The 27,201-nt window shown below is 42.0% G+C and overlaps 1 protein-coding gene across 13 annotated transcripts in view; it reads right to left on the minus strand.

Annotated features, from left to right (window-relative positions):
• Positions 1-27,201, minus strand: part of RASAL2 (RAS protein activator like 2) — a 492,268-nt gene that overhangs the window by 112,028 nt on the left and 353,039 nt on the right. For all 13 annotated transcript variants that reach the window (XM_073593398.1, XM_073593397.1, XM_073593390.1 and 10 more), the window contains one exon: positions 19,177-19,283. In XM_073593398.1, coding sequence (XP_073449499.1) covers positions 19,177-19,283 — 107 coding nt within the window. The remainder of the gene's footprint in view (positions 1-19,176; positions 19,284-27,201) is intronic.

The following is a 27,201-nucleotide window of genomic DNA, read 5'->3' on the forward strand; positions in this document are numbered from 1 at the left end:
TAAAAAGTTAAAAATATGTTATCCAACAGAGCCTATTAAGGCTGTTCCATTAGCCAGAGTTCATTTAAGTATTCCACAATGATTATGCCACAAGAGTGCAGCAGGGCTAATGCTGGGGCAAGCACCTTGGTGAATACTCAAGGTGCAGATGACAGCCACAAATTGGTAATGTAGCGGCCCCACAGCAATGTGTAGAAAACAGTGATGTGCCAGAAAGATAGGGACATAAACGTAAGCATCCTTAACGTCAGCAGGAGCCAGAAAATCTACCTGATGGAGAGGAGGGGATAGATTTGGTGATTCTAATCAAATTTCAGGATCTAAACGGAAGACATTCAGAGCTTGTTGATCCAAAATGGGCTCAGATGCCCCCTTTGGGTATGGTAATGGTGAATGGGTTGAAGTAAATTCTGTTAATCCAGAACACCAGAGAGGGCTTGATGGAGACCTGCTAATCTGTGGGTTGACATGGAGGATGAAGGTGAGAAAATAAGGGGGTGGAGGGCAGGGAGTGAAAGTCCAGTCTGTAGTCCTGGGATACCACCTCCTGCACCCAAGTGTCTGGGGTGCAAGCTGTTCAAACATACACAAATGTAAGGAAATGTCCCTTTACTTTGGAAATCCCTACCAACGAGAAAAATCACTCAGTTCCCCTGTAATGCTAAAAAAGCAGAATGAAAGAATCTCCTGTGGCAGGTATTATGTTCTGACAGCCCGCTGACCCCCATACCAAAACAGTGCCTGCATCTAATTGGATACAGGCACGGTTTGGCCAAAAACTTTTCGCCCAGTTCTTTCAGTAAAAGTTCATTGCAAAATCAACTTTTGCCAATCCAGTTGTTGCCAACGGAACCCACCTACTGAACAAATGTCTGCCAATTCAGTGGGAGTCAGATGAAATCTGATTTGTCAATGCCAAGCTTGAAAGTGGCAGAACTTTCATGTGGACTAGGAACCATGCTTGGAAACAATAAATGTGCCTGGCACTCTATGTAAATGAGGTAGCTCCTGGTGCCCAGCCCGACTAGCCCATTCACTACTAAGTGGAATCTTCAGAGACAGGGCAAGTACCAAGTCATTGTGAGGGGCCCTAGACCAGGAAAGTGCTCTGCAGCTAACCCTTCCAGGTTATCGCCAAAATATTCAGCCCGGGGGGGTGGGGGGGGGGGGGGGGGATGTGGGGGGCTGGGTGCGTTACACCTAAAGCCAGGCTGAGGATGACCATATGAGATAGCTGCAATCGAATAGAAAAAGTTCAAACAGTGCTGTAGAGAAGAGTCTTGATTTGAGGGGGAAAAAAAAGGAGAAAAAAAAGGAGTAAAAAAAGGCGCCATCAAAAAATAAGTTAGTCTTTAACACAATAGAGCTGAAGAAAAGTAAGTTAGTAAATTTTCCAAGGTCACTACCAAAAATGAGGCAGATTGGTAGTAGAAGGGCTTATCCTGGGCTGACCTACAATTTATTGGTCAGTGTCAAATCCTAATGCAGGTGGCAGTTTAACCCAAAGGTTAATACTTTCTGTGACTCACAATAGGACAAGAAAATGTGTTTTTATTGTTGTCCAGATATACAATACACGTAATGTTTATATATATCTATATAGATATATATATCTATATAGATATATATATATCTATCCCATAATCTGCACAGTTTTTGTTTGCTACAATATTATGAGTGTTGTCTACTTTTCGCAAAGCAACCTATCATGTTTAGGCATTCAAATATCAATTGACAGGTATGAACAATAGAGTCTCTTTTGCGATCACAGACCACACACACACTTTATATACAGAAAGCTTTTACAAATTACATCTATTTTATTTGGACAGGTGACATTTGTGCTTACAGGTTATGCCAGTCCTGTGCCCATCACTGTTTATAGATACCAAGTCAACCACACAAGCTGAAGACATTTTCAATTGACTTATTCTTTACTATGAAACTGGTTATCGTCAGTTCACTTAAACCAGCTTGTCCCGTTTCCATAAATGAGAAATTGCTAGCATCCCACCAAAGGGTACTATAATTAGACAATCAATGTCAATAATCTAGATTTAAACCTCTAATGATGCTTCAGGCATTCTGCAACAGAACGTTTAGTTGAGCTCCCATAAGCAATTTCATGCACAATGTGCCTTTGTGTTCAGCCAGCATAACATGGGTATGCAGCAAATCCCAATTATAGTGCAAATATGGTGATTTTGCAAGCAGCATATGCTGAAGAATGTCTGAAGGTTATTTTATCATTTACAGTTGCCGTTCAAGATTACACAAATGACAACAAAGAACTGTCAAATTGAAAAGTGTTTTAGTTTTTCTTTTAATAGTACAGCTTAAGGCAGAAAAGTCTTAAACAAAATTCACATTGGAATGTTCAGCTACAATGCGCTTAGGGAACAGTGGTTAGTTTGACTTAGAACAATCAGTTCAGACTTGTGGTTTCAAATAAAGCCCTTAAAGTAAGTCTATTATAATTTTGGGCCATGATGGGTATATAAACACTCTGTTCTATGAACATACATTTAATAAATGATAAAGGATTTCCAGAGTACTGTGGATTTGCAAAAGACTAGCTCACAGTATAAGTATTTACTTTCAGGGCTGGTTCACCCCATTAAGGGTGTGTCCGAGAGAACACTTTTTTGCGTGTTTGTGCATAATGCGTTTAGGGTAGCCCAATTATTTCAATAAGCTGCCCTATGCTTCTATGCAGGCACGTTATTTACAATTGCACTGCACTAAATTGCATGGTACTGCTGCAACACAAGTTTTGGCAGCCGTAAGCTCACATGCCTTTGCCAGATGCATGGGGTGCCATTAAGAAAGCTGCGTGCCTCCTAAAAAAGCAAAGTGTTTTCACACAGTCCCGGGAAACTTGCAGTTTCTTGCACCTTTCTGCAACTCACCTGGTGTGAGCAAGCTCTCAGGCACACCACCTCTCACTAAGGGTAAAAGAGAATTAAGCTGGCCATACATGGTTCGTTTTTTGCTCCTTCAGCCAGCAGGCTGAACAAAGGGAAAAAACAAAAACAGATTCCTTCATCCACACAAACAAGCAGGGTGTCAACCCATCTAGTTTTTTCAGGGATTGATAACGATTTTTCGGCTGCCTTTCAGGCCGATGGCCAATATCGGTTGCCGATATTCTGTAGATTTTAAGTTTTATTTTTACACTGTCCTTTGAATTTTTTTTTTTAATCACTTTTATCGCTGTCACAAAAAAGTAAACATCCCTTGTGACAGTAATAAGCAGTGACAGGTACTCTTTATGGAGGGATCTTGGGTCTATTAGACCCCAAACTCCTCCTATGTCCTTGAAAGTATTCAAAACGCCAAGATCGGCGTTTTTGAATACTTTCTATTTTTTTTTAAACTGATGCCTTTAGGATGCCAGTGATCCGGAAGTGATGTCATGACATTGCTTCCGGGTTACTAGATCCGAGACTGAACAAAGACGATTCTGGCTTTGTTCGGGTCTCCAGCCAGCCGGCTGGTCGCTCAGGCCTCTCAGTCCTCCCGCTGCTTGTAATAACAAGAGCAGCTCTCCCCCACCCTCCCGCTGCTTGTAAAAACAACCAAGCGGCTCATTAGATACATTGGTTGTTATTACAAGAAAGCTGACCGTCCACTCTAAAGAACGATAACCTGCAGCTGCAGGCATCACCCCGGTACAACCCCGTGAAGCAATATTGGTAAGTTTATGACCGATTACAAGCCTAAAAACAGGAAAGTACTCTTTTGCAAGCGTGTCAAGAAAGTTAAGACATTAAGGCAACCATGTCAAGCAAAATTTGAATTGAAGGTGGTCTAGACCAGTGTTTCTCAACTCCAGTCCTCAAGGCGCCCCAACAGGTCATGTTTTCAGGATTTCCCTCAGATGAAATGTCTGTGGTAATTACTAAGGCAGTGAAACTGATCAAATCACCTGTGCAATATAATGGGAAGCCTGAAAACCTGACCTGTTGGGGCGCCTTGAGGACTGGAGTTGAGAAACACTGGTCTAGACTGTTCTAAACCCTATACAGTCAACACTCATAATTTTTCAGCTGGATGCTTTAGTAAATGTCTCCTTGCAGTTTGATAAAGTTGTAAAAGTACTTGCAGTTGTTATTTTAATCAACAATTATTTTAGTATTTCTTGGGACAAAAGTGAAGACCCCCTGAAGCCGCTCGCAGAATTGCCCTACTTGACTCAGCACTTTGTTTCATTTGAGTCCCATATTCCTGCATTATGGGAAAGGCAAGTTATTAGCAATAAGGATCATCCCAGAAAATGTTATTCAGGAGTGTTTTCGTAAGGTTACTGGAAGATTTAACAGGCGGAATATGATGGTAAAGGCAATTTCTGACAGCATTAGCACAAAAATAGGGACATATACCAGCACGGAGAAAAAAAAAATCAAAGCAGTGGCTTATTATATTAAACACAAATTGATTCAAAATGGTGGGAAGAAGGCGGAGGGTGAAGGCATTTTAATGCATAAAAAGGTTGGTGCACCTAATTTCATCATATTAATGGGTAGCTGGGAAACACTCACTGTAATTTAGTAAGAGAAATGTGAAACTAGGTGAGGAGATGGAGAAACTGCAGCCAAGAAAAGAAATAATGTTAAAACAGAGGCTGAATTCCATCATCTGCTGTGCAACTAAAATAGCATATCAAGGTTTCAAATAAAATAACCCATATACTGTATATAAAGCCTTGCACCCAATTAACTCAAACCCAGCACCAAATTTAAAACTAACTCTCATTTCCAGAAGTCAGTAATGGCAGCCTCCATACTTCTATTATAAAAAGGTTCCTTTCAAAGAATGATTATGCATATACCATGTAAAGACGTACAGTGAGCCTAAGAGCCCTTGCACACTGGGGCGGCGTCGGCGGTAAAACGCCGCTATTATTAGCGGCGTTTTACCGTCGGTATGCGGCCGCTAGCGGGGCGGTTTTACCCCCGCTAGCGGCCGAGAAAGGGTTAAATACCACCGCAAAGCGCCTCTGCTGAGGCGCATTGCCGGCGGTATAGCCGCGCCGTCCCATTGATTTCAATGGGCAGGAGCGGTAAAGGAGCGGTATACACATCGCTCCTTCACCCCTCCGAAGATGCTGCTGGCAGGACTTTTTTTACCGTCCTGCCAGCGCATCGCTCCAGGGTGCAAGCCCTCAGGGCTTTCACACTGGGATGACAGCAGCGGCACTTTCGGGGCGGTTTGCAGGCGCTATTATTAGCGCAATAGCGCCTGCAAACCGCCCCAGTGTGCAAGGGCTCTAAAATGTAATTATAAGTGCATCTGCACTTACTGGTTTCCCTTAGCCCCTTGCAAGTGGGGGCAACACAGCTGCACTACTCCTGGGGAAGGAAGGGAGGTAAAAATATATACAATGATCAACCATAACATCATGAACACCTACATAATATTGAGTAGGACCCCCCGTTGCTGCCAAAACAGTCCTGACCCGTCGAGGCATCGACTCCACTAGACTTCTAAAGGTATGCTGTGGTATCTGGCACCAAGTCATCAGTAGCAGATCCTTTAAACCTCTGCAAGCTTGCCTTCTTCCCACGTGATGTTAAAGAACGTGATTCATCAGACAAGGCCACCTTTTTTTAAGGCTCTGTGGTCCAGTTCTGATCCTAACATACCCATTGTAGGTGCTTTTGGATGTGGACATGTGTCAGAATGGGCACCTAACCAGTCTACGGCTACACAGCCCCCTACGCAACAAACTGTGATGCGCTGTGTGTTCTGACACCTTTCTATTGGAACCAGCATTAACTCTTTTCAGCAATTGTAGCTCTTCTATTGGATTGGACTACACGAGCCAACCTTTGCTCCCCACATGCATTATGGAGCCTTGGCCATCCAGGACTGTGCCGCCGGGTTTTCCTTCCTTGGGCCACTTTTGGTAGGTCCGATCTTTGCAGACAGGAACAGTCCACAAGAGCTACAGTTTTGGAGTTTCTCTGACCCGGTTGTGTAATAGTTACAATTTGGCCCTTGTCAAAGTTGCTCAAATCCTTATGCTTGCCCTTTTTTCCTGCTTTTAACGCATCAACTTCAAGGGTGGATATATTCATTTGCTTCCCGACATATCTCACCAACTTTCAGATGCCATTGTAATGAGATAATCAATGGTATTTAATTTACTGGTTTGTGGTCATAATGTTATGGCTGATTGGAGTATATCTATATATACAGTATATGTTTTAAATTATGGGGTTCTTGCATGACATTGTAACTGGATGAAAACTGCCACACATGAGTAATTACATGTACTTTAAAGCAAAGCTAAAGGCAGGTGGCTTAGAACACCTGACAGTTTTTATTACAGTCTGTGCCCCCATTGGGGAGATTCACCCTCCCAATTTGTCCTGTTTACCATGATCATTGAAAGTGAAAGAAAAAGCCCTAATTTTGGGTTGTCCCCAGTAAGGTAAGAGGAAATCTTCCAATAGGGACATTAGTTTTGGTGACCTGGGGATCCCCTGGGAGTTCCCTTAATTTGCAGAGATTTCCTCTCACTTACTGTTTTGGATATGGGACAAGGAGTGCAGATGGCAAAACAAACTGGCAGGGATTATGTTCCTCCCTTACTCTATCCTAAATTAGAAAAAAAAAAGGTTTTGCCTATAGTTCTACTTTAAAGGGGTTGTAAAATCTCAGGATTTTTCACCTTAATGCATTCTATGCATTAAGGTGAAAAATCTCCCGTGCTGCAGCTGCCCCCCAGAGCCCCCCTTCTACTTACCTGAACCCAATCTTTCCAGCGACGAGAATGAGCACAGCAGCTCCAGCCACTGACTCATTGGATAGATTGATAGCAGCAGGAACCATTGGCTCCCACTTCTGTCAATCAAATCCAGTGACAAGTGAGCCGGGGGCGGGGCCAAGTCCTGCTGTCTGTGTCAATGGACGCAGCAGCAGGACTCGGGAGTGCGCCTGCACAAGTGCCCCCATTAAAAGCGGCTCTCCGTGGGGGCACTCGATGCGGGGAGGTGACAGGAGCGCCGCTGGGGGACCCCTGAAGAGAAGGATTGGGGCTGCTCTGTGCAAAATCCTAGCACAGAGCAGGTAACTATGACATGTTATTTTAAACAAAAAAACAAAACAAAAAACGAACCTTTACTATCACTTTAAGGATGACTATACATCACAGATATCTGTGAACAAACTACAAGGGCAATCTGCCACTGCTGACAGTGATCTGTGGACTTGTAGTCCATTGACCTTTCCTGCAGCTCAGTAAATTAAAGCCCATACAGAGGTAAGGGCAGAGTAAGCTTAGAAAAGCTACATGTAAGTAGTGTCTGCAGGAGCCTGACATTGCACCTGTGATCGATCCGGTTATCATGGGTGCAATACTTTCCGGTCCTTGTGTTAAAAAACAAAACAAAAAAACAGGCCATTTTTTTGCGATACGGCACTGCGTCGCTTTAACTGCCAATTGCGCGGTCGTGTGACGCTGTACCCTAACAAAACTGATGTCCTTTTTTTTTTACCAGAAATAGAGCTTTCTTTTGGTGGTATTTGATTGCATCTGCACTTTTTTTTTTTTTTGCACTATAAACAAAAAAAGACTAACAATTTTGAAAAAAACAAAACAATATTTTTTACTTTCTGCTATAATACATATCCCCCAAAAAAAGTAAAAAAACAAAATTTCTTTATCAATTTAGGCCATGTAATCTTCTACATAGTTTTGGTAAAAATCCCAATAAGCGTATATTGATTGGTTTTCACAAAAGTTTGGTAATGGCGGTGATCTGTGATTTTTAGCGGGACTGCGACATTGCCGCGGACAAATCTGACACTGTGTGACATTTTTTTGGGACCAGTGATACCAATACAGTGATCAGTGCTATTAAAATGCACCGATTACTCTATAAATGACACTGGCAGGGAAGGGGTTAACACGAGCGATCAAAGGGTTAAGTGTTCCCTAGGGAGGTGCTTGCTAACTGTATGGGGCAGTATCATACTAAAGGAAAAGAGAGATCCACGATTCAGCTGAGCTGAACCACAAGATCTCTCTTTCCCTTCCTGACAGATCCGCCGTTTGCCTTGTTTACACAGGCAGACGGCTTATCTGTCTCTCCTGTGAACGAACAGGGGGTCGTGGCGGCCATCTTGGCCACTGAACCCGCTGATTGGCTCCCGCTGTGTCCAATCACAGTAGTAGCGGCGCGCGCCCCCTCTAAACCACGTGCACGAAATCATGTACAGGTGCGTGATTTTGCACAGCCGGGCCGGACCGGAAAGTATTGCACTGTAGTAAATGTACATGGGGCGGTCCGGAAGCAGTTAAGGGTAGAGGCACACTACTCTATAACAGGTTTTTTGCTTCATTATTGCCCCTTTTAAAAATAAAGGAAAAAAATCTGAAACTCTATGCTCTGTATACAAACACTGGATTAGTGCTTTAATCTACTCTTATTTAATAGAAATACTCTTAATATTGAGACCAACTACAACTTTCAAAGACTTTCAAGAAAACTGCAAAATGTAATTTCCTGCCGTGATAAACATATACTGGAAATGCCTTGTGATAAGGAACAAATTGTATTGGGGCCAGTTAAAACGTATGTGTGTATTTTGGAGATATCTGCCTCCAATACATGCATTGAGGTGCACTAGGAGGTAGGCGTGTTTATTTTGGATGCATGTAGGGGTGTCAATGAATTTGAACCCACCTCAATTTGCCAACTACCATATAAACAGAAACAGGATTTTCAACCCCCCCCCCCCCCAAAAGAAAACTGTACCTTTCTGGTCCCCCGTGACCCTTTTTTGTGCTATCTACCATAGATACCACAATCATGGGGCTCTATTACATTTGGCCCTGATCTGTGCTATGGTTCATCAACTACAAACTTACTACTAAAATAAAGAAGTGAAGTTTACTATTCACAATCCAATGGCTGGTTATTTGCATTGAGGTATTTTCTAATAAAAAAAAAAAAAAGAAACCCTAAGGGGTCTGAATGAAGTATGCATTGAATCAGGTTCCCATTGTCTTGGTTTGTGGGTTTTCTAGCTAAAGATGCCCACTGCTTTCCCAGGCATTAATAAAAGTAGCCATCTACAGGCCGGGGAACTAGAACAGAACAAAGCCTTTTGAAAGTTGAGAACAAAAGGACTAAATTCTTTGGAAAAACTAGCACAACTGGTGAACTAGCACCAAACAGTTGTACGTAGGAAGAGAGGGAGGCTTGTATTATATGTAATTATCTATGCAACTATTATAATCCTACAATTTTTTACATTCATTTTTGTAATTTTACAAAATGGTGAAACCTGAAGGTGCTAAAAGCTAACTGTAAAATTGGAAAAAAAAACATGAACTTATCAATATGAATGTCTATAAAAGACATGCTGGTAAATTAATAGGCTAGTATGTGTAGGTATAAATGCAGGTTAGGGACTTTAGATTGTAAGCTCCTTGAGGGCAGGGATTGATGTGAATTTACAATATATATGTAAAGCACTGCAAAAATTAACGGCGCTATATAAGTACCTGTAATAAATAAATAACTAAATAAATAGGTTGTTTAGGAAAGCGAATGAGGAATTCCAGAAATTCTACGATTGCTTTTATAAAAGTAAGTACTGAGTAGCAAACTAACTGAATAAGCATTAGGCCTCATGCCCACGGACGTTTTTACAGCCGCTTTTAGGAGTGTTTTTCACAGCTTAAAAACACCTCTCCATGTTAGCCTATGGCCTACACTCCGGATAAATGAACAAACAGGGAAATAGAAACCGCTCCAGGTGTCTGGGTCACAAAAAATATTCTCCTCCTCAAATAATGGTGCTGGCTCAGTATGCAATGTAGCATATAGAAAATAATTCAATCCGGATGGCCGCACTCCAACAATTTCTTTATTGGTTAAAAACCATACAGCAAAAGATTAAATCAACAGCTGACATGTTTCACACTATAACTTTATCACGTGCTGTGACGCAACGCGTAGGGCATGGCCGGATGTTGAACAAACCGGAAGGGACGTAAATATCATGACTGCAATCGCTTGCTTTTTTCTGCTTTTATGTAAGGATTGGCATTTGAATAAAATTGATTTGTTTTACATACTACACTATGGGAGGCTCTCTTTTATCTTTCCTCTAATGGTCTGAACCGGAGTGGCACCCAGTTATTGTAAGGGCTGAAGGAGCGGCGGACCATCAAGCACAGCGGGACTATAACCTGATTGGATACTACTAGTACCCTGAAAACATCTTCTGGTACAGCCATCTATTGGAGATCCACCGTGGTGTACCCACCTCCACTAAAGGATACTCTCAAGGCTTTTTATATTCCTAATGGAGGTAAGCGCTCTGTGAGCATTCAGCATTTGCGAAGATTTACATATTGAGAAGAACCGGTTATCACTTTTCAGAAGAATCACTTTATTTTCACTTGATTGGACATTTTGTTTGTATTTCACTTTATTGGACTATATTATTGCTTACTGGTATTTTAGACTTTATGACTTGAGGAAATTGCGTGGATCACTTCCCTCTTCATTTTCCTTCCAGAGTTTATGAAGGAAAAAAAAAAAGCAAAAACTGATCTTTATTGGTAGGCTTCAACCTGCTCCCCAACTTGATCCACAAACAGTGATTGGTTGAATTGGGATTTCCCAGTATGTCAGAAAATCTCTACATACCATGAGCCATTCTGACATTCTGAAATTATTCTCCCTGTTCTGCTTTTAACCCCTAACTGCAAGGCTAGAACGTACTGCATAACTTGCTTTTACCCAGTGGTCGCTAGAGTTTATTTCATACTAATGCCCTGTACACACGGTCGGACATTGATCGGACATTCCCACAACAAAATCCATGGATTTTTTCCGACGGATGTTGGCTCAAACTTGTTTTGCATACACACGGTCACACAAAGTTGTCGGAAAATCCGATCGTTCTGAACGCGGTGACGTAAAACACATACGCCGGGACTATAAACGGGGCAGTAGCCAATAGCTTTCGTCTCTTAATTTATTCTGAGAATGCGTGGCACTTTGTGCGTCGGATTTGTGTACACACGATCGGAATTTAACCGATCGGATTTTGTTGTCAGAAAATTTTATAGCCTGCTCTCAAACTTTCCTATGGAAAATGTGTGATGGAGCCCACACATGGTCGGAATCTCGGACAACAAGGTCCTATCACACATTTTCCATCGGAAAATCCGATTGTGTGTACAGGGCATAATAGTATTTCAGTAGTCATAAATTATAACCACTACATCCCTAAATAACGCACATCCCTCTACAGTGTGTACTTGTCTCAATCCAAAGCACAAAGTGTAATTTCTGTCTGCTGCTTCATTCTTCTTCTACTAGCATGAAGCACTTCTGAAAAGTTTTCCTGACATCAAGAGAAAAAAGGTGACAGGGGAGGGATCTCCAGCACATAGCCTGTCATTGATAGGGGAGGTAACTCCAACTGATTGACAGCCTCAGCTCTGTCCCTGTGTAATGTGTTAAGGGGGATGTGTCCATTCCCTCCAATCAGCTCTCAGAGCTCTCCTCACTGAGCTCTGTAGTGTGCGATTTCAGCTCTATGCCCCCTGTTTCCTAACAGTTCAGAAAAATTTTATAAATTATGGACTTTGAACAGATGTGGAGAAGAGAAGACTGCAGATAAACAGGTACAACGTATGTAGGAAGATTTACATAGTTCGTAAGGTTGAATAAAGACACCAGTCCATCCAGTTCAACCCAAGCGAGTGTGGTTGCATGTCCACAATCATCCCTATTTAAGGTACCCATATAGCGCCACCAATTCATGTGCACCCACATCAGTCCCTACCCTCAAGGAGCCCACAATCTAAGGTCCCCAACTCACATTCATATTCTAGGACCAATTTTGAACAGAAGCCAATTAACCTACCCGCAAGTCTTTGGAGTGTGGGAGGAAACCGGAGTACCTGGAGGAAACCCACGCAGGCACAGGGAGAACATGCAAACTCCAGGCAGGTAGCGTCGTGGTTGGGATTCGAACCAGCGACCCTTTCTACTGCTAGGCGAGAGTGCTACCCACTACACCACTGTGCTGATTTGTTACATCTCTGTGTATTACCTGAGGCCAGTCACTTCGCTGGGTATATGTAAAGTTTTACAACCACTTTAAGCATCATTAAAATAGGAACACTAAAACTAGTAAAAAACAAAACCACCAGATTATTGTAGCAGTTAAAGGGTAAGTTCACCTGTCGTAACATACACTCATATTCAGGGTGTAACATGTTATGAACAGACTGAAACCTGCACCTCCCCAATCCCAGCTGCGACAGCTACCGGGAGTTCTTCTCCCTCCCCGCTAGCTGTCATGATTTAAAATAAAATGTGTCCGAGCAGGGCTCCGCCCACCCAGCCGCATCACTGATTGACAAGGCTCTGTGTGTGGAAAACTACAAGGTCCAGCAGCCTTTGCAGCTGTCAGCTTGTAGTTTTCAATTAACTACCACGGCACTGTGGAGCGCTGCCATAGTTAATTCATGCTTCCTGTCAGATTGTACCTGCTTACCCGTACGGGATGTACGGCACAGAGATAAACTGGCAGGTCTGCTGGAGACCTTCATGGCACCGGTGATCTGCTGATCGCTGGTGAAATGCTTTACAGGCTCCAAATAAATAAATAAATGCAAATTTTTTAACATACAAAAAAATGTGCATTTATTTTTTTCCCCAAAATTTGAACTTATTCTTTAACCACTTCCCCAGTAGCAGATTGACGGCCGGGTGGTGGTTCAGTTATCCTGACTGGGCGTCATATGACGTCCAGCAGGACTACAGCCGGCGCACGCATCGCGGCAATCGGTGTGTCAGTCTGACACACCGCTCCACCGATCTTGGTAAAGAGCCTCTGGCGGAGACTCTTTACCACGTGATCAGCCGTGTCCAATCATGGCTGATCACGATGTCAATAGGAAAAGCCGTTGATTGGCTTTTCCTCACTCGCGTCCGATCGGCGGCTCTCCTGACGGGGGGGGGGGGGGGGGGGGGGGTCTGCGCTGATTGTTTATCAGCACAGCCCCCCCTCGGATGCCCGCACTAGACCACCAGGGAAGCCGCCAGGACCACCAGGGAAGGGGGCAACATGTGGATGGCTAGGTATGTACCCCATGGCCATCCACACGTGCAAATTATGCCCAATCAGTGCCCACAAATGGGCACTGACTGGCACCATTATATATCAGTGATGCCCAGCAATGAAACCAGTGTCATCAGTGCCACTAATCAGTGTCAGTGCCACCCATCGGTGTCCATTGGTGCCACCCATCAGTGACCATCAGTGCCCACCTATCAGTGACCATCCGTGCCACCTATCAGTGCCACCCATAAGTACCCATCAATGCCACCTACGAGTGCCCATCAGTGCCACCTATGAGCGCCCATCAGTGCAGCATACCAGTGCCACCTATCAGTGCCCCCTCATTGGTGCCACCCCATCAGTGCCTGTCAGTGCAGCCATTTCAGTGCCCATCATTAAAGAAAACGTACTTATTTACAAAAAATTTTAACAGAAACAAAGAAAAACTTGTTTTTTTTCAAAATGTTTGGTCTTTTTTTTATATTTGTTGCGCAAAAAATAAAAACCACAGAGGTGATCAAATACCACCAAAAGAAAGCTCTATTTGTGGGAACAAAATGATAAAAAATTTGTTTGGGTACAGTGTTGTATGACTGCGCAATTGTCATTCAAATTGCGACAGTGCTGAAAGCTGAAAAATGGCCTTGGCAGGAAGGTGTCTAAGTGCCTGGTATTGAAGTGGTTAAAGAACAGGCTATGCCAGCAATGTTGTCAAATATCAGGGTAACAAGTTTTTCTGGGTGCAGTTTGGTGGTCTACGGGCCACCTTTATCTATGAGGGCATGGGTATGCAATCTGCTGTCTGGGACTCTAAATGGGGTCCCTCAGCCATTTTCAAGGCCCCTGTTAATTGTGTAACACATTAAATCTATGGGTTCATATTTAGAGTCACATTTGTTTTAGGGTGCAAGAACAACTGCAATATAATAGTACCAAAACATGAAAAATGAAAACGTATGCATGCATTTAGGCTTATACAACTGTGCAAGCATAAAGCAATCTCTCTGGTCATATCTGCATAATGCAGGGCTGTCCGAGTGTCCAGCTACATTGTGATCTTCCTCCCAGGTAATTCTGGGCACCAAAAGGGTGGAATCTGTGACTGCGGAAGACACAAGCACCGGCAGCTGGAACATCTCAGCAGGTTTTTCCTGACCTTCACTTTTGCTGACTGTGTTGGCTTTTGTTACACTTACCAGGACCAGAGGAGCTAGAAGCAGACGGCATTCCCTCACATCCAATTACAATTTGTGCTAGACAAAAGCTCCTTGCTGCATCAGTATTAACACTAGCAGGAGCATTCCAACTGCACCTAACATACAATCATAATGCTGTAGTGATTTTTAATCAGATTGGGCACTGGTGGTTATTACTCGCTCAGAGACCCGACGTCTTGCTCCCACAATACAGCTGCTTAATGGAGTTAATGGTGTAGGTCTGTTTACCCCCCACCTCCTGTATAAGTCTGGACTGTTATCTATATATTGACTGATCTGTAAAACACTGCACTGTACAACACCAGAATAACATAATACAATTCACATACATAATAAATAAGCCCTACATGTAAAAGATGAAGGCCATACGGTTTTGTTAAATGGCTCCTGTCTAAAGACAAGATTCGAACCGTGTATGGGCAGGCTGATTGGACCCAAGTGAATCCATTGACTGACTTGGGTACAGCCTGTATGTCGGATTTGTCATGCGATTATAGCTGCAAGCAATAGTCACTGTGTGTTCTCCCAGCAAGGACGGCTTCCCGTAACCCCCCACCCAAATTAACACTATAATAGTTCAGTGAGAGGGATTCAAGCGATTTTCCTTGGTTGCAGGAAAGAAAATCACACCATCTATGGCCAGCTTGAAGTGGTTGTAAACGCTGAAGTTTTTTTACCTTCATGCATTCGAAAACCTTCAGTGTGCAGCTCTGCCCGCAGCCCACCCCTTATACTTATCTGAGCCCAATCCCGATCCAGCGATGTGCACGAGAGCAGAGGTGCTCTCAGGTCTCTGCTTCCTCATTAGCTGGGACACAGCAGCCTGAGCCATTGACTCTCACTGCTGTCAATCACAGCCAGTGAGGGGCGGGAGGTGGGTGGGTTCTGAGACACGCCTTTTTCAACCGGAGTGCCTGGCAAAATGCTGAAAAATTGTATACAAGCCAGCATGTGGATCATCAGCCTTCTAATTACACAAAGCCACGGGTTTTTATTATGCACCATTACGACTTTCTTGACACTGGCATCTTAACAACCAACAACGTCATCAGTTGATAAGGATGATGTCTGCTGCCTCCACTGCATTGTTTGACCCTCTGGTGCCCCTCTCCCTAAGCCCTGGGGTCACATTAGCTGAGAGAATTGAGGGTGAAGAGAAACATAGGAATAGTAGTCAGTACCAGTGTGCGAAACTGTATTTGCTTTGAAAGAATAAATCATCTCTAACGTTGGGTATCTACATGTGGATGTTTCTGCATTATGTAAAACTATTAGAATAGTTTTTTTACATTTTAGAATGGGGTGCCTCAAGACTGTCCATAATTTTAAAGGGTGCTTGAGGTTGTCTATAATGTTAAAGAATGTCTTGACTAAAAAAAGGTTGAGAAAAACTGTCAGACACACACAGGTGGCCTCGGGAACAAGCATGCACGAGTGCTCCCAGAGCAAGCAGCTTGCTCTGGGGGCACTCAGTGGGGGGGGGGGGGGGGGGGGACTAGGAGCGCAGGCGAGGGACACAATAAGGCTCGATTCACATCTATGTATGTAGCTTTTGGGCGTTTTTGGAGGTTTTTTTTTCATGCTTGCCACGTTTTTGAGCAGCGTTTTTGCCGCGATTTGCGTTTTTTTTTTTTTTTTTACAGTCTAAAAAAAAATTTAAAAAATTTAAAAAAAAAACGGCAAAAACGCATCAAAAACGCTGCAAAAACGGTGCACTTGCGTTTTTGATGCTTGTCCATTGAATTCTATTACATGCAAAACGCTGCATTTTGCATGAAAAAAAGTCCCTGACCCTTTCCAAAAATGCAGAGAAACAAAAAGGCATTGATGTGAACATGTTCCATAGGAACCCATGTTAAAAAATTCCCGTGCATTTCTGCAAAATGCAAAATGCAAAATGCATCAAAAAACGCGCTAGTGTGAATGGAGCCTAAGAGGAGGATCGGGGCTGCTCTGTGAAACACCATTACACAGAGAAGGTAAGTATAAGAGGTTTGTTATTTTAAATTTGAACCTTTATAACCTCTTTAACATGGTCCTAGTATGTGTATGTATGGATGTGAGTTAGGGACCTTAGACTGTAAGCTCCTTGAGGGCAGGGATTGATGTAAATGAGATATATATATATATATATATATATATATATATATATATATATAGCTCTGTGTAAATCGACGGTGCTGTAAAATTATGAATAATAAATACATTTTTGTATGTGGACATGCATAATACTGTATATCATACACACACTTTTCTTTTTCTTAAAATATAAATAAATGCATGTGGTATATATTGTATAGACCTAAACATGCCATGTGTACCAAAATCAGGATTGCACTTAAAACAGACGATTAAAGGGAACCTGTCACCAGTTAGAAATAGGGGAGCAGCTGTTGTTGCAGCCATTATCTTTGCTTCCCTATTGGGAGAGTCATTGACCTGGAACAAGTGTCTGCATATTAAGTATACCAACACTTGATATGCATATGCTTGTTCCAGGTCAGTGATTTGCAAAGTGGTGAATGAAGATGACAGCCCTTAGCCGACACCTTCAAAATCAAGTCAGCAATAGAAGCATAGTCACTTAATTTTGACTTACAAGCCCCAAAAATATGCCATTTGCCATTCCAAAAGCTAAACATTTAAGTATCTCCTGCCCACTGAAGTAGACAAGGAGAAACAAAAATTGTATAAACTAACAGCAATCCCATGTTCCCCTCCAACCAACTGCTAAGGCCCCTTCAGGCTCATTCAACAAGCTGTGTGTGTAAAGCACAAAGATTGTGTACAAAGTGCAATAATACGTATCAGCCAATAGGCTTTCAGTTCACAGCAGCCATATCAGTGAACAATTAGACGGTTTACAATAGTCTGCCCTATAGACAATCAGTGAATACAGAGGTCTTTCTAAAGCCCCGTACACACGGGCAGAATATCGGGAGACATTTGTCGGTACAAAAAATACTGGCTGACATTCTGCCCGTGTGTATGACGGTCTGTCGGGTCGGATGGGCATACTGGAAAAGCAGCAACCGCCCGATCCCTGATCAGCACTTATCAGAGTGTTCTGGTGAGGGGGGTGGAGGGAGTCCCCCTATCAGAACACAACAGTTCACCGGGGGAGATTGATAGACTAACCTCGCATGATTAGTACAGCGGCTCCTGACCGGAGCTGTCAGTCAGTTTTTTTTGGTGCAACCACAAAAAAACCCAAAAAACTATAGTGTGTACCAGGCTTAAGGGCTAATACTTACAGAACATTTTGAAATTAGACATTGTAGAAACAGAGGTCTCTACAACAGCCAATACTGAAAGGAAGGAAAGGAAATCAAGACCTCCAGTTCTCTTCAAAAGGAGAAAAATACAACAGGGCAGGGGGGAAGGTGAAGGGAAATATGTTGTGTGAATTTTTCTTAATTGGCAGAACTTATTCTAAATGGACTGTCTGGTGAACAAAATCTCTAGTTCCACCTTTGTACTCAGATAACAAAAGTATTATTGTTTTTTTGCCTTTATATAAATGAAAGTGGTTGTGAACCCTCACATATACCCAGTGACCACAGGTGATACACAGAGAAGAAACAAATCCTCCTACTTAAGTTTTACCTGCAGTCTTATCTACTATACATCCGTTCAAAGTCCAGAATTTATAAAGCTTGTCTGAGCTGTCAGAAAACAGGGGGCGAAAAGCTAAAATTACACTCTGCAGAGCTCAGGGAGGAGAAATCTGAGAGCAGATTGGAGGGAAGGGACACACCTCCCTCCACACAGCAACAGAGCTGAAGCTCTATCCCCTGTCACCTTTTGTCTCTTGGTGTCAGGAAAACTGATAGCAGAGGAACAAAGCAGCAAACAGAAATGACACCTGGTGATTTTAACTGGGACAAGTACACTCTATAGAGGGATAGGCTTTGTTCATATTTCATGTCTGAGGTGTACAATCACTTTAATGAGTCTACAGCAATAAATAGTATGTCTATGTCAGGGGTAGGCAACCTTAAAGAGGTGCAGATCTACCTGCACAACAAGTCAAAGATCACTGAGCACAGTGTTGCCTCCTCACATCTGATTGCCATACTAACGTGTCGCAATTGCATGCATTGCATAGCAATCAAGGGTTTAAATCAGGTGGTGAGGAGGTAACATATCGCCTCCATAAAACCTGTCAACACACACTCGGATCACTTTTCAAAGGAGCAGCAGTGCCTGCTGAACTTGTGAATGAGCCTTAGTTGCATTCAGTAGCGGCACCCTTAGGGCTTGTTCACACGTAAAGTTGGGGGTGGTAAAACAGCAGGATATAATAGAAGTATATGGCTAAGCGCAGCAAACTGGCAGGAAAGCTGCAGGTACACTGCACCTGCGGTGTGGGTAAATCGCAGCACATCACTGTGAAAGCAGCTCTATACTAATATGCCCAGTGTATTGCTTCACAGTGACCTGAAGATCTCTTCTTTCCTGGTGCTGGCACCACTCTGGAGACCGCTAGCTGGGATAAGAGGTGGAGTGCAGCTGGTACCACTCTGCATGGGACAGAAGCCAGCGCCACAGAGGAGACATCGGCTTACATGGATCTTGCTCCTTACTACAGCTCCAACTTTTCAAATAGTCCCTCTGTATTGCATTCTGTTTGATGCTCTGGGATGGTGGGTCAGCAAGCCCAGACCGTGATCTACCAGTCCTCTGCTCGCGATCTACTGGTAGATCGCCATCTACAGGTTGCTGACCCCCCAAGTCTATGTTTTTGAAGCCATACAAAGGTTATATGAAGAAGTGTTCAAGAGAAGGTAAATACAAATGCAAACTATGTTGTGTATAGCAAAGACCACAGAGATTAAAATAAAAATGTATAACTTACAGAGACTTTAAATGGAGAGGTATTGGCAGGGTCCATGGAGCTAGCCTTGTCGGATGTGCTGGTTCCCGATATGCTTCTCCTTCGTGGCGACCTCTCAGCTGGCACCTCTGTACAGGTAAGGAAGAAAAAATACCTGACATGAGACTGACGTGGTCAACAGTGGAAAAAAAAAAAAAAAAACTCACCATTCTCTAACCAGAACAAACAGGGCGGATTGTCAAATAATAACAAGCATCTTTTTGTTTAAACTTCTTGTGTGAAAAGATAATCGTTCTTTAGATTTCACAGAGCAGACAAAATAAAAAGAATGAACTCTGCAGACAGTGAGGAATACACATTCTAAGCATATGTCTCAGGGAGTGGATTAGGATACAGTAGAGCACGCTGAACAGGTGAATTCCATTGAAGACAAATATGCCTTACAAAATAAACAGACTGCCAGATACTGAGACTCACATTACTTCCATGCTGATATAAATGCAGAATAGGAAAACACACACATTCAGCAAGATTTACTAAAAATGGCGAGTGCAAAATCTGGTGTGACCCTGCATGGAAACCATGTAGAACCAAAGTAGAACTATAGGCAAAACTTTTCCCCCCAATTTGGATAGAGCAAGGGAGGGTTATCTTACCCCTGTCAGACTTTTTTTCACCATCTGTGTCCGATTGCTGAGATTTTCCTTCACTTCCTGTCCCATAGTCAAACAGGAAGTGAGAGGAAATCCCTGCAAACTAAGGGAGTTCCTTGGGGACCCCCAGGTCACCACAACTAGTGTCACCATTGGAAGATTTCCACGCTATTACATTTCTGGGGACAACCCAAAAATTGTGATTTTCTTTTACTTTCATATTCAATAATTGTAAAAAGGACAGATAGTGAGGGCGAATCTCCCTGACGGGGGCACAAAACAGCAATAAAAACTGACAGGTATTCTAATCCCTTTCCACTCTATTGAAAACTAAAAAAAAAAAAAAGTTTTGCCTTTAGTAATACTTTAATTGAACAAGCTGAAGTTAAAAGCCCATGGTCATGTGAAAGGCTTCAAACACTGGGGTTGATATACTAAATCTGGTGCAGCTTTGCATGGTAGCCAATCAGCTTCTAACTTCAACTTGTTCAATTAAAGCGGTAGTAAAGTCCGCTTTGTGATTTTTACCTACAGATAAGTCTATAATAAGGTAAAATAAATATCTCCTAAAAGTGCACCGTTTAGAAGATATTCGCCCTGGATGCAGCCGGTGATGTCACCGGACCGTGCTGGACCTTCGTGCCAAAACCGAGAGCTCCTGCATGCGCAGGAGTGACATCATCACGGCTTTGGCCACTCACACAGCTGGAGTCCGTGAACCCGGAAGACAGACCGGGGAAGATGTCAGCTCTCAGCGGTGACAACGTGCTGCTGGAGGGCATCGTTCTAAGGTATGTATTTCATAATGGGCAAGTATGCGATTCATACTTGCCCATTATGCAATTGCATTACAGGTGGGTTTTTTTTTTCTCTTAAACTGCCACGGTTTACTACCGCTTTCAGCTTTGACACTTTTTGACAAAAAAAAACAAACAAAAAAAAAATACGGGATCCGATTGGTTTGAATGCACCAGATTTCTAGCTTGGAGTGCGTGCCAAAAAAAAACCTTTAAATAATTCTGTGATGATGATGACCCTCCTACATTTTGCTACAGGTTCTTTGGTTTATAATGCCTTCTTACTATTCTTACGTACCTTTGTGCTCTATGTGCAGTATCCCATTTTATTTATTTTTCTTAAAGAAGTAGTAGACCAGAAATGAGCACTTTATTTGCATCTATACTTTTTTGGCTCCAATATAGCATACAGACTATGAATTAAACCAGTTCACCCAATTATATTTATTTAGTAACCTAGGGCACACATCTGAGGTTTTCAGGAAATTTTCGCAAGGCAAACTGATTTCATCATCTTGCAGTGGGAGGGCTAGTGATTGATCTGATTGATTGCTGAGGATTCCTGTACATCTCTACCCTTTGACTAGGTTGTAAAATATATCTAGGTTTCCGAATATATCACTGTTACTAAAATATTTAACACTACTAATTTAATAATAGTCTAATTTAATGTATCAACGCGCATTTGTAAAAAACATATAGCGTGTGGTTCTACTGACAATGGTAAAAGGAAAGGCTCAGGTTATGTGCAGAATTTTAGAATGGAGACACTGCTAATAATAATTAGACACACGTATGTAACTATGGAAAGTATAAAAACAGCAAGCGTGTCAGCTGGGTTAATTTACTAAAGGAGTCAAAGCTGTTCACATCTTAAAGTGAACGTTGGTGAAGATGATGAAACTGTGTTTACTTTGAACAGCCAATCATTTTTTTATTTCCTTTGCACATGATTGGTTATTCAAAGTGACCATATGACCACTGATGATCATAGTCCTTCCCACTGGAATATCCCTTTCTTTTGGAGCATCTACGAGTTGCTGAAGAGAACTTATCTAGCAAATATATAGCAGCACTAATAAGATTCTAAAATTAGCAATTAAATAATTTATAGGATTTTAAAATGAGCAATTACACAATTTGTACAAACCAAAGCCCCATGTATTGATTTGATGACCATAGGACCACCCGATTATGAAAATTCACTTTGTATAGGGGATATTCACTTTGCTAGGTGAACAACCTCTACTCCTTTAGCAAATGAATCCCATCTCTGTATGACTATAGGTTAACAGTGAGTTAAAAAGACAAGTCTGAATCTGAGATGAGCTTAAAATCCAGAAAAAAGAAAAACACATTCTTTGTATGTACCTTTATCACAAGTGCTACCCATCTCCACTTCAAAGCCTGGGCAGAGTCCAACTTCTGAGACGCAACCAAGAATCCCACACATGGATCTACATCCTATGCAGTGCTGCACTGGCTTAAAGAAATGCCGGTGTAATAGCAGGGGCTGTGCAGCCTGGCACAGTCCACCGTTCTCAGGAAACTGGCGCAGCGAAGACGAACAATCCTGGCCTTTTGGCCCAGGGGATCCGTGCTACTTCCAATTCTGAAAGAAGCTGGATCTGATCCTGCCGCTCACCCCCTCCCCTGGCAGTGTGCAGAGAGCAAGGAGATACACACAGACGACTGCAGCTATTCAATCAATTGCCTCAACTGCACATCCTCATTAGATATCAAGCTATTTACAGATGCTGAAGCACTCTGGTGTTTAGTCGGAGAAAGTGTCATCAGTGTGTCTCAATCCATGCAAACAAGAAACGCATACTGAAAAGTGCTGCTAACCTGTGCCAATGCAGAACTGCCTATGCAACCCAAAAAGGGTTTAATCTAGAATCAAGCCGTCCGTAGTCACAAGGATGTAAAACCAAAACAAGATCACTAATAGATATCAGTTTAAAATCAATACCAACAGAAAGGGCCTAAACATTCATTTATATCATCAAACTTGGTTTGGACTCTATGAGGATCGGGATAATGGATAAAAGCAAAACATACATTCATCTTGATTTTTAAAGGGTCTGCAGCACAGTATACAGTGAGGGCATAAGTGGACCACAGCAAAAAGATTATAACACAAACTGCTGAAAACAAGAATGGACCCTGCATAAAAAAAAGCCTACAATCAATGCCAACTACCAACAATAAAAAAAAAACAAAAAAAAAAAAGGGTTCCACAAAAGACAAAAAACAAAACAAAAAGACAAACACTTAAAAAAAAAAAAAGAAGTTCAGCAATGCAAATAACGCAGCTGAACTGTTAATTCAGCAACTAAGCTTCCATCAATGACAAAAGAAACAGTTTGCATAGTGAATGCCTTGTGTCCATTAAAATGTAACGACAATAGAAGAGTCCAGACAAATTTGCGGAAGAAGCAACAAGATACAAAATTCTCCCCAGAAGTTAAAGCAACTCAGTTTCAGGGCTAGGGACGACAAGAAAAAGTTTTGATCTGAGCAGGTTCTGAATACCACAATAGTCCTATTTTTCCCCTTTAATATTCCACGATAATTGCCTCCTCTGCAAAATTACAGCTCACTCAGCAGTCAGAGAAAGGGCTGTTTGTTAAGGTGAAGGTACGGCCACAGATTGTGCATTTGGAGCTTGGCACTGAAGCTCTTCCTCCTCCTCCATCATTATCACCGGACCTCGAAATTTTTTTTCCCCAGCAGCAGTGGGAGAAACTGGGTTGGAGTCACCTTGCAGAATAACAGTGAGATTCCCCAGTGTCATAGTTATGCATTCTCTTCAAGACGTCAGCCTGAAGTCGCACACTGTGGATCCTCTCCCATCCACAGGGAAAGTTGTAGCAGAGTCAGAGAAGCAGACTGCAGGTCCTTCAAGCCGAGTTAGAATGCTCTACCTCTGCTCTTCCAAAATTAGATGTCTCTTCCCCCAGTCATCCACCCCCAGCATGCTACACACTACTGTTGCATTATCACCTGCTGCAAAATCAATGCAGCTCTCCTCTGCTTAATGGTTCCTATCTCATTGACATCTGCACTTAGTCCCGGGAAAGCATAACTGTCATCCAATAAACGGAAATAACATCTAATAAAAAGGTTGCATTAAAAGGCAGAGTCTGGCTTTCTGCAGCACAGCAGGGAGCTGTAGCAAGGTTCACCTCTTGTACATTCTATGCAAGCAACAGCACACAAACAAGAGTAACCCAAACCCAGTGTCCGAGTCAGCAAACGGATGTGAGAGAAGGAGGAAAAAAAAACAAAAAACCTCCCTGAGATAAGTCACGGTAAAAGCCTCGGCAGAGATGCTCTGGAAAGTCACCTATCTAGTTTGACTGCTGGAAGGGAATTTGGAGTATTTTTATGCTCTTCTGGTGTGTAGTTATACAGAAAATACAGCCAATAAAACATGTTAACTAGCTAAACAAGCTATCAGGGGAAACCAGAATAATATCTGTTTACTACAAGGGTCAATCTGTGCTAGCCAATCATTACAAGAGACGGGGAGGCATTATTCATAAATCAGTATTTTCACAACAGATGTTTGACATTTACTAAGCCACTAAAGCTATCAGGCAAGGTGATCAAAGGATCTTGTAACAGATATATATGCAAAAGGGTAGCTACATAGTACCTGGGATAACTGGTACTGCATGTGTATGAGCTCTGATGACCAATACGATTACAGTGGAAATGTCCAAATTAAAGTGGTTGTAAAGACAGAATTTTTCTTTTTTACCTTAATGCATTTTATGCATTAAAGTAAAAATCCCTCTGTGTGCAGCAGCCCCCCTAATACTTACCCAAGCCCAATCGCGATCCAGTGATGTGTACGAGAGCCTCGACTCTCCGGGCACTCTCACTCCTTATTGGCTAAGACAGCAGCGGGAGCCAATCACAGCCAGTGAGCAGAGAAAGAGGGCGGGCCGAGGAGTGGCTGTGTGTGAATGGATACGCAGAGCAGTGGCCCTGGGAGCACTCAGCAGGAGGGAGGGGCCAGGAGCACCGGCAGGGAACCTAAAAAGAGGAAGATCAGGGCTGCTCTGTGCAAAACCACTGCACAGAGCAAGTAAGTATATCATATTTGTGTTTTTCTTTTTTTCTTTAACCTCTAACAACATTGCCTTTAATGTCACTCGAACTTAGTCAGGTAAAAAGGTTAATGGAGATATATCTCTCTCTCTATATATATTCCTAGATTGTAAGCTCTAGCAAGCAGGGCCCTCTGATTCCTCTTGTACCAAATTGTAATGTAACTGTGATGTCTTCTTCACTTTGCTAAGTGCTACACACACACACACACATATACATACACACACACACACACACACACACATATATACATACACACACACACATATATACACACACACGCACATATATACATACACGCACACACACACACACACACACATATATACATACACACACACAGTTGTGCTCATAAGTTTACATACCCTGGCAGAATGTATGATTTCTTTTTTAAGAGAACATGAATGATAACACAAAAAGTTTCTTTCACTAATGGTTAGTGTTTGGCTGAACCCATTTATTATCAATCAGCTGTGTTTACTCTTTTTAAACCATAATGAGAACAGAAACTACCCAAATGACCCTGATCAAAAGTTTACAGACCCTGGTGATTTTGGCCTGATAACATGCACACAAGTTGACACAAAGGGGTTTGAATGGCTATTAAAGGTAACCATCCTCACCTGTGATCTGTTTGCTTGTAATTAGTGTGTGTATAAAAGGTCAGTGAGTTTCAGGTGTTATTCATATTCTCTGGAAGATGGCTAAGAAATCAAAAATTCTGCCAGGGTACGTAAACTTATGAGCACAACTATATATATGTATATGTATATATATATATATATATATATATATATATATATATATATATATATATATATATATATATATATAAAAATAAAAAATATAGTTGTGCTCATAAGTATATATATATATATATATATATATATATATATATATATATATATATATATATATATATATATATATATATATATATATATATATATATATATATATATATATATATATTTCCCCCCCTCCTGCTTTGGTCTATAGCAGCATCACCCAATCAAATTTTCCACTTTAGTTGACAAAATCCAACCTAATCTTGATCAATAGGCAAAATCAATCCTGATTATCAAAGCATTAGGCATCTGCTTCGAGACTAAGCCTTAATCTCTGATAGATTAAGATATAGCAAGGCTGCCACATTTTGCCAATAAACAGTTGAGGTTCGTAAAAATTATAATAAAGAACACCTTTCATTTTATATTTAAAGCAGAACTATAGGCATTTTTTTTCCATTTTGCATAGAGTAAGGGAGGGTTATAACCCCTGTAAGGTTTATTTTTGCCCTCTTTGTCCCATTGGGGAAATGTTCCTTCTCTTACGTTCACTTTCAATGATAATTATAAACAGGACAAATAGAGAGGGTGCTCCTCCCTAATGGGGGCACAGACAGCAATAAAAACCTGACAGGTGCTCTAATCCCTCTCCACTAGCCAAAACGAAAGAAAAAAAAAAAAAGTTTTGTCCTTGATTATACTTTATTCCTTTTGGTTCAAAGATCCGGCCAGCACTATGACTAGAGCCAAGACATAAATGCAGACAGCTTTAAAGTATCTATAGCCTAAACTTTTCTTTTCAGTTTTGGATAAAACAGGAGAGGATCAAACACCAGCGAGTTTAGCTTGTTGTCGTCCGTGTATCACTGAGGACAGTCATTCTCCTTCACTTCCTGTCCCAGAGACACAATCCCAAAGTGAGTAGGTTCCATTAGAAGATTCCCCCTTGTTTTAGGGACAATGCTAACATTTTGGATTTCCCCACTTTCAATGGTCATAAGTCGACAGGGTCACCAATGGTTCAGATTTTGCCCGATTTAGCAGGCATCGGTGGAAAATCGAGCTGTGTATGGCTTAAAGCTGACCTTCAACCCTCCCCTCCACCTCAACCCTTTTTTTTCCTTTTTTCCCCAATTACTTTTTTAGGGGACGTCACGTCTCCTTAAACTTCCTATGGTCTCGCCTAGGCAAAAACGTCATGTCACTTGCTCGAAGCATCATCGGATACCCACGTTAATACATCCTAGGAGTCGGCTCGTTAGGGAGTCGGCTGTCTGATAACAGTAGGCTGCCTTATGATATTGTCATAGATGAAAAGGGCAACACGAGACATGTTCATCAACAGATCACTCCCGGACACCGCGTTTTTTTTTTATTTTATGGCTACCCAGCAAAAAGTGGGTAGAGTGAAGTTCTTTCTGAAGTGATTGGGGCACAGAACTACATCTGAACAGCAGAGGGTGAATTTACAACAAGCTGAGATCTTACCATAAATCTGATTCTTTGTTCCTGTTTTGCATGGCCTTGCTGTGCAGCAGAATTGATACATTTCCACCACAGCCCTTCAATCTGAAGCTGCAAGAGAATTGCATCACATCGCTCCTTGCAGAATCTGTTTATGATGACAGAGTGGGAGTAACCAGATTCTAAAAGTATGACTCTATGTACACAAACTATAAATCAAATGTA

Source organism: Aquarana catesbeiana, linkage group LG07 (assembly GCF_042186555.1).
Source record: "Aquarana catesbeiana isolate 2022-GZ linkage group LG07, ASM4218655v1, whole genome shotgun sequence".
NCBI classification, from domain to species: Eukaryota; Metazoa; Chordata; class Amphibia; order Anura; family Ranidae; genus Aquarana; species Aquarana catesbeiana.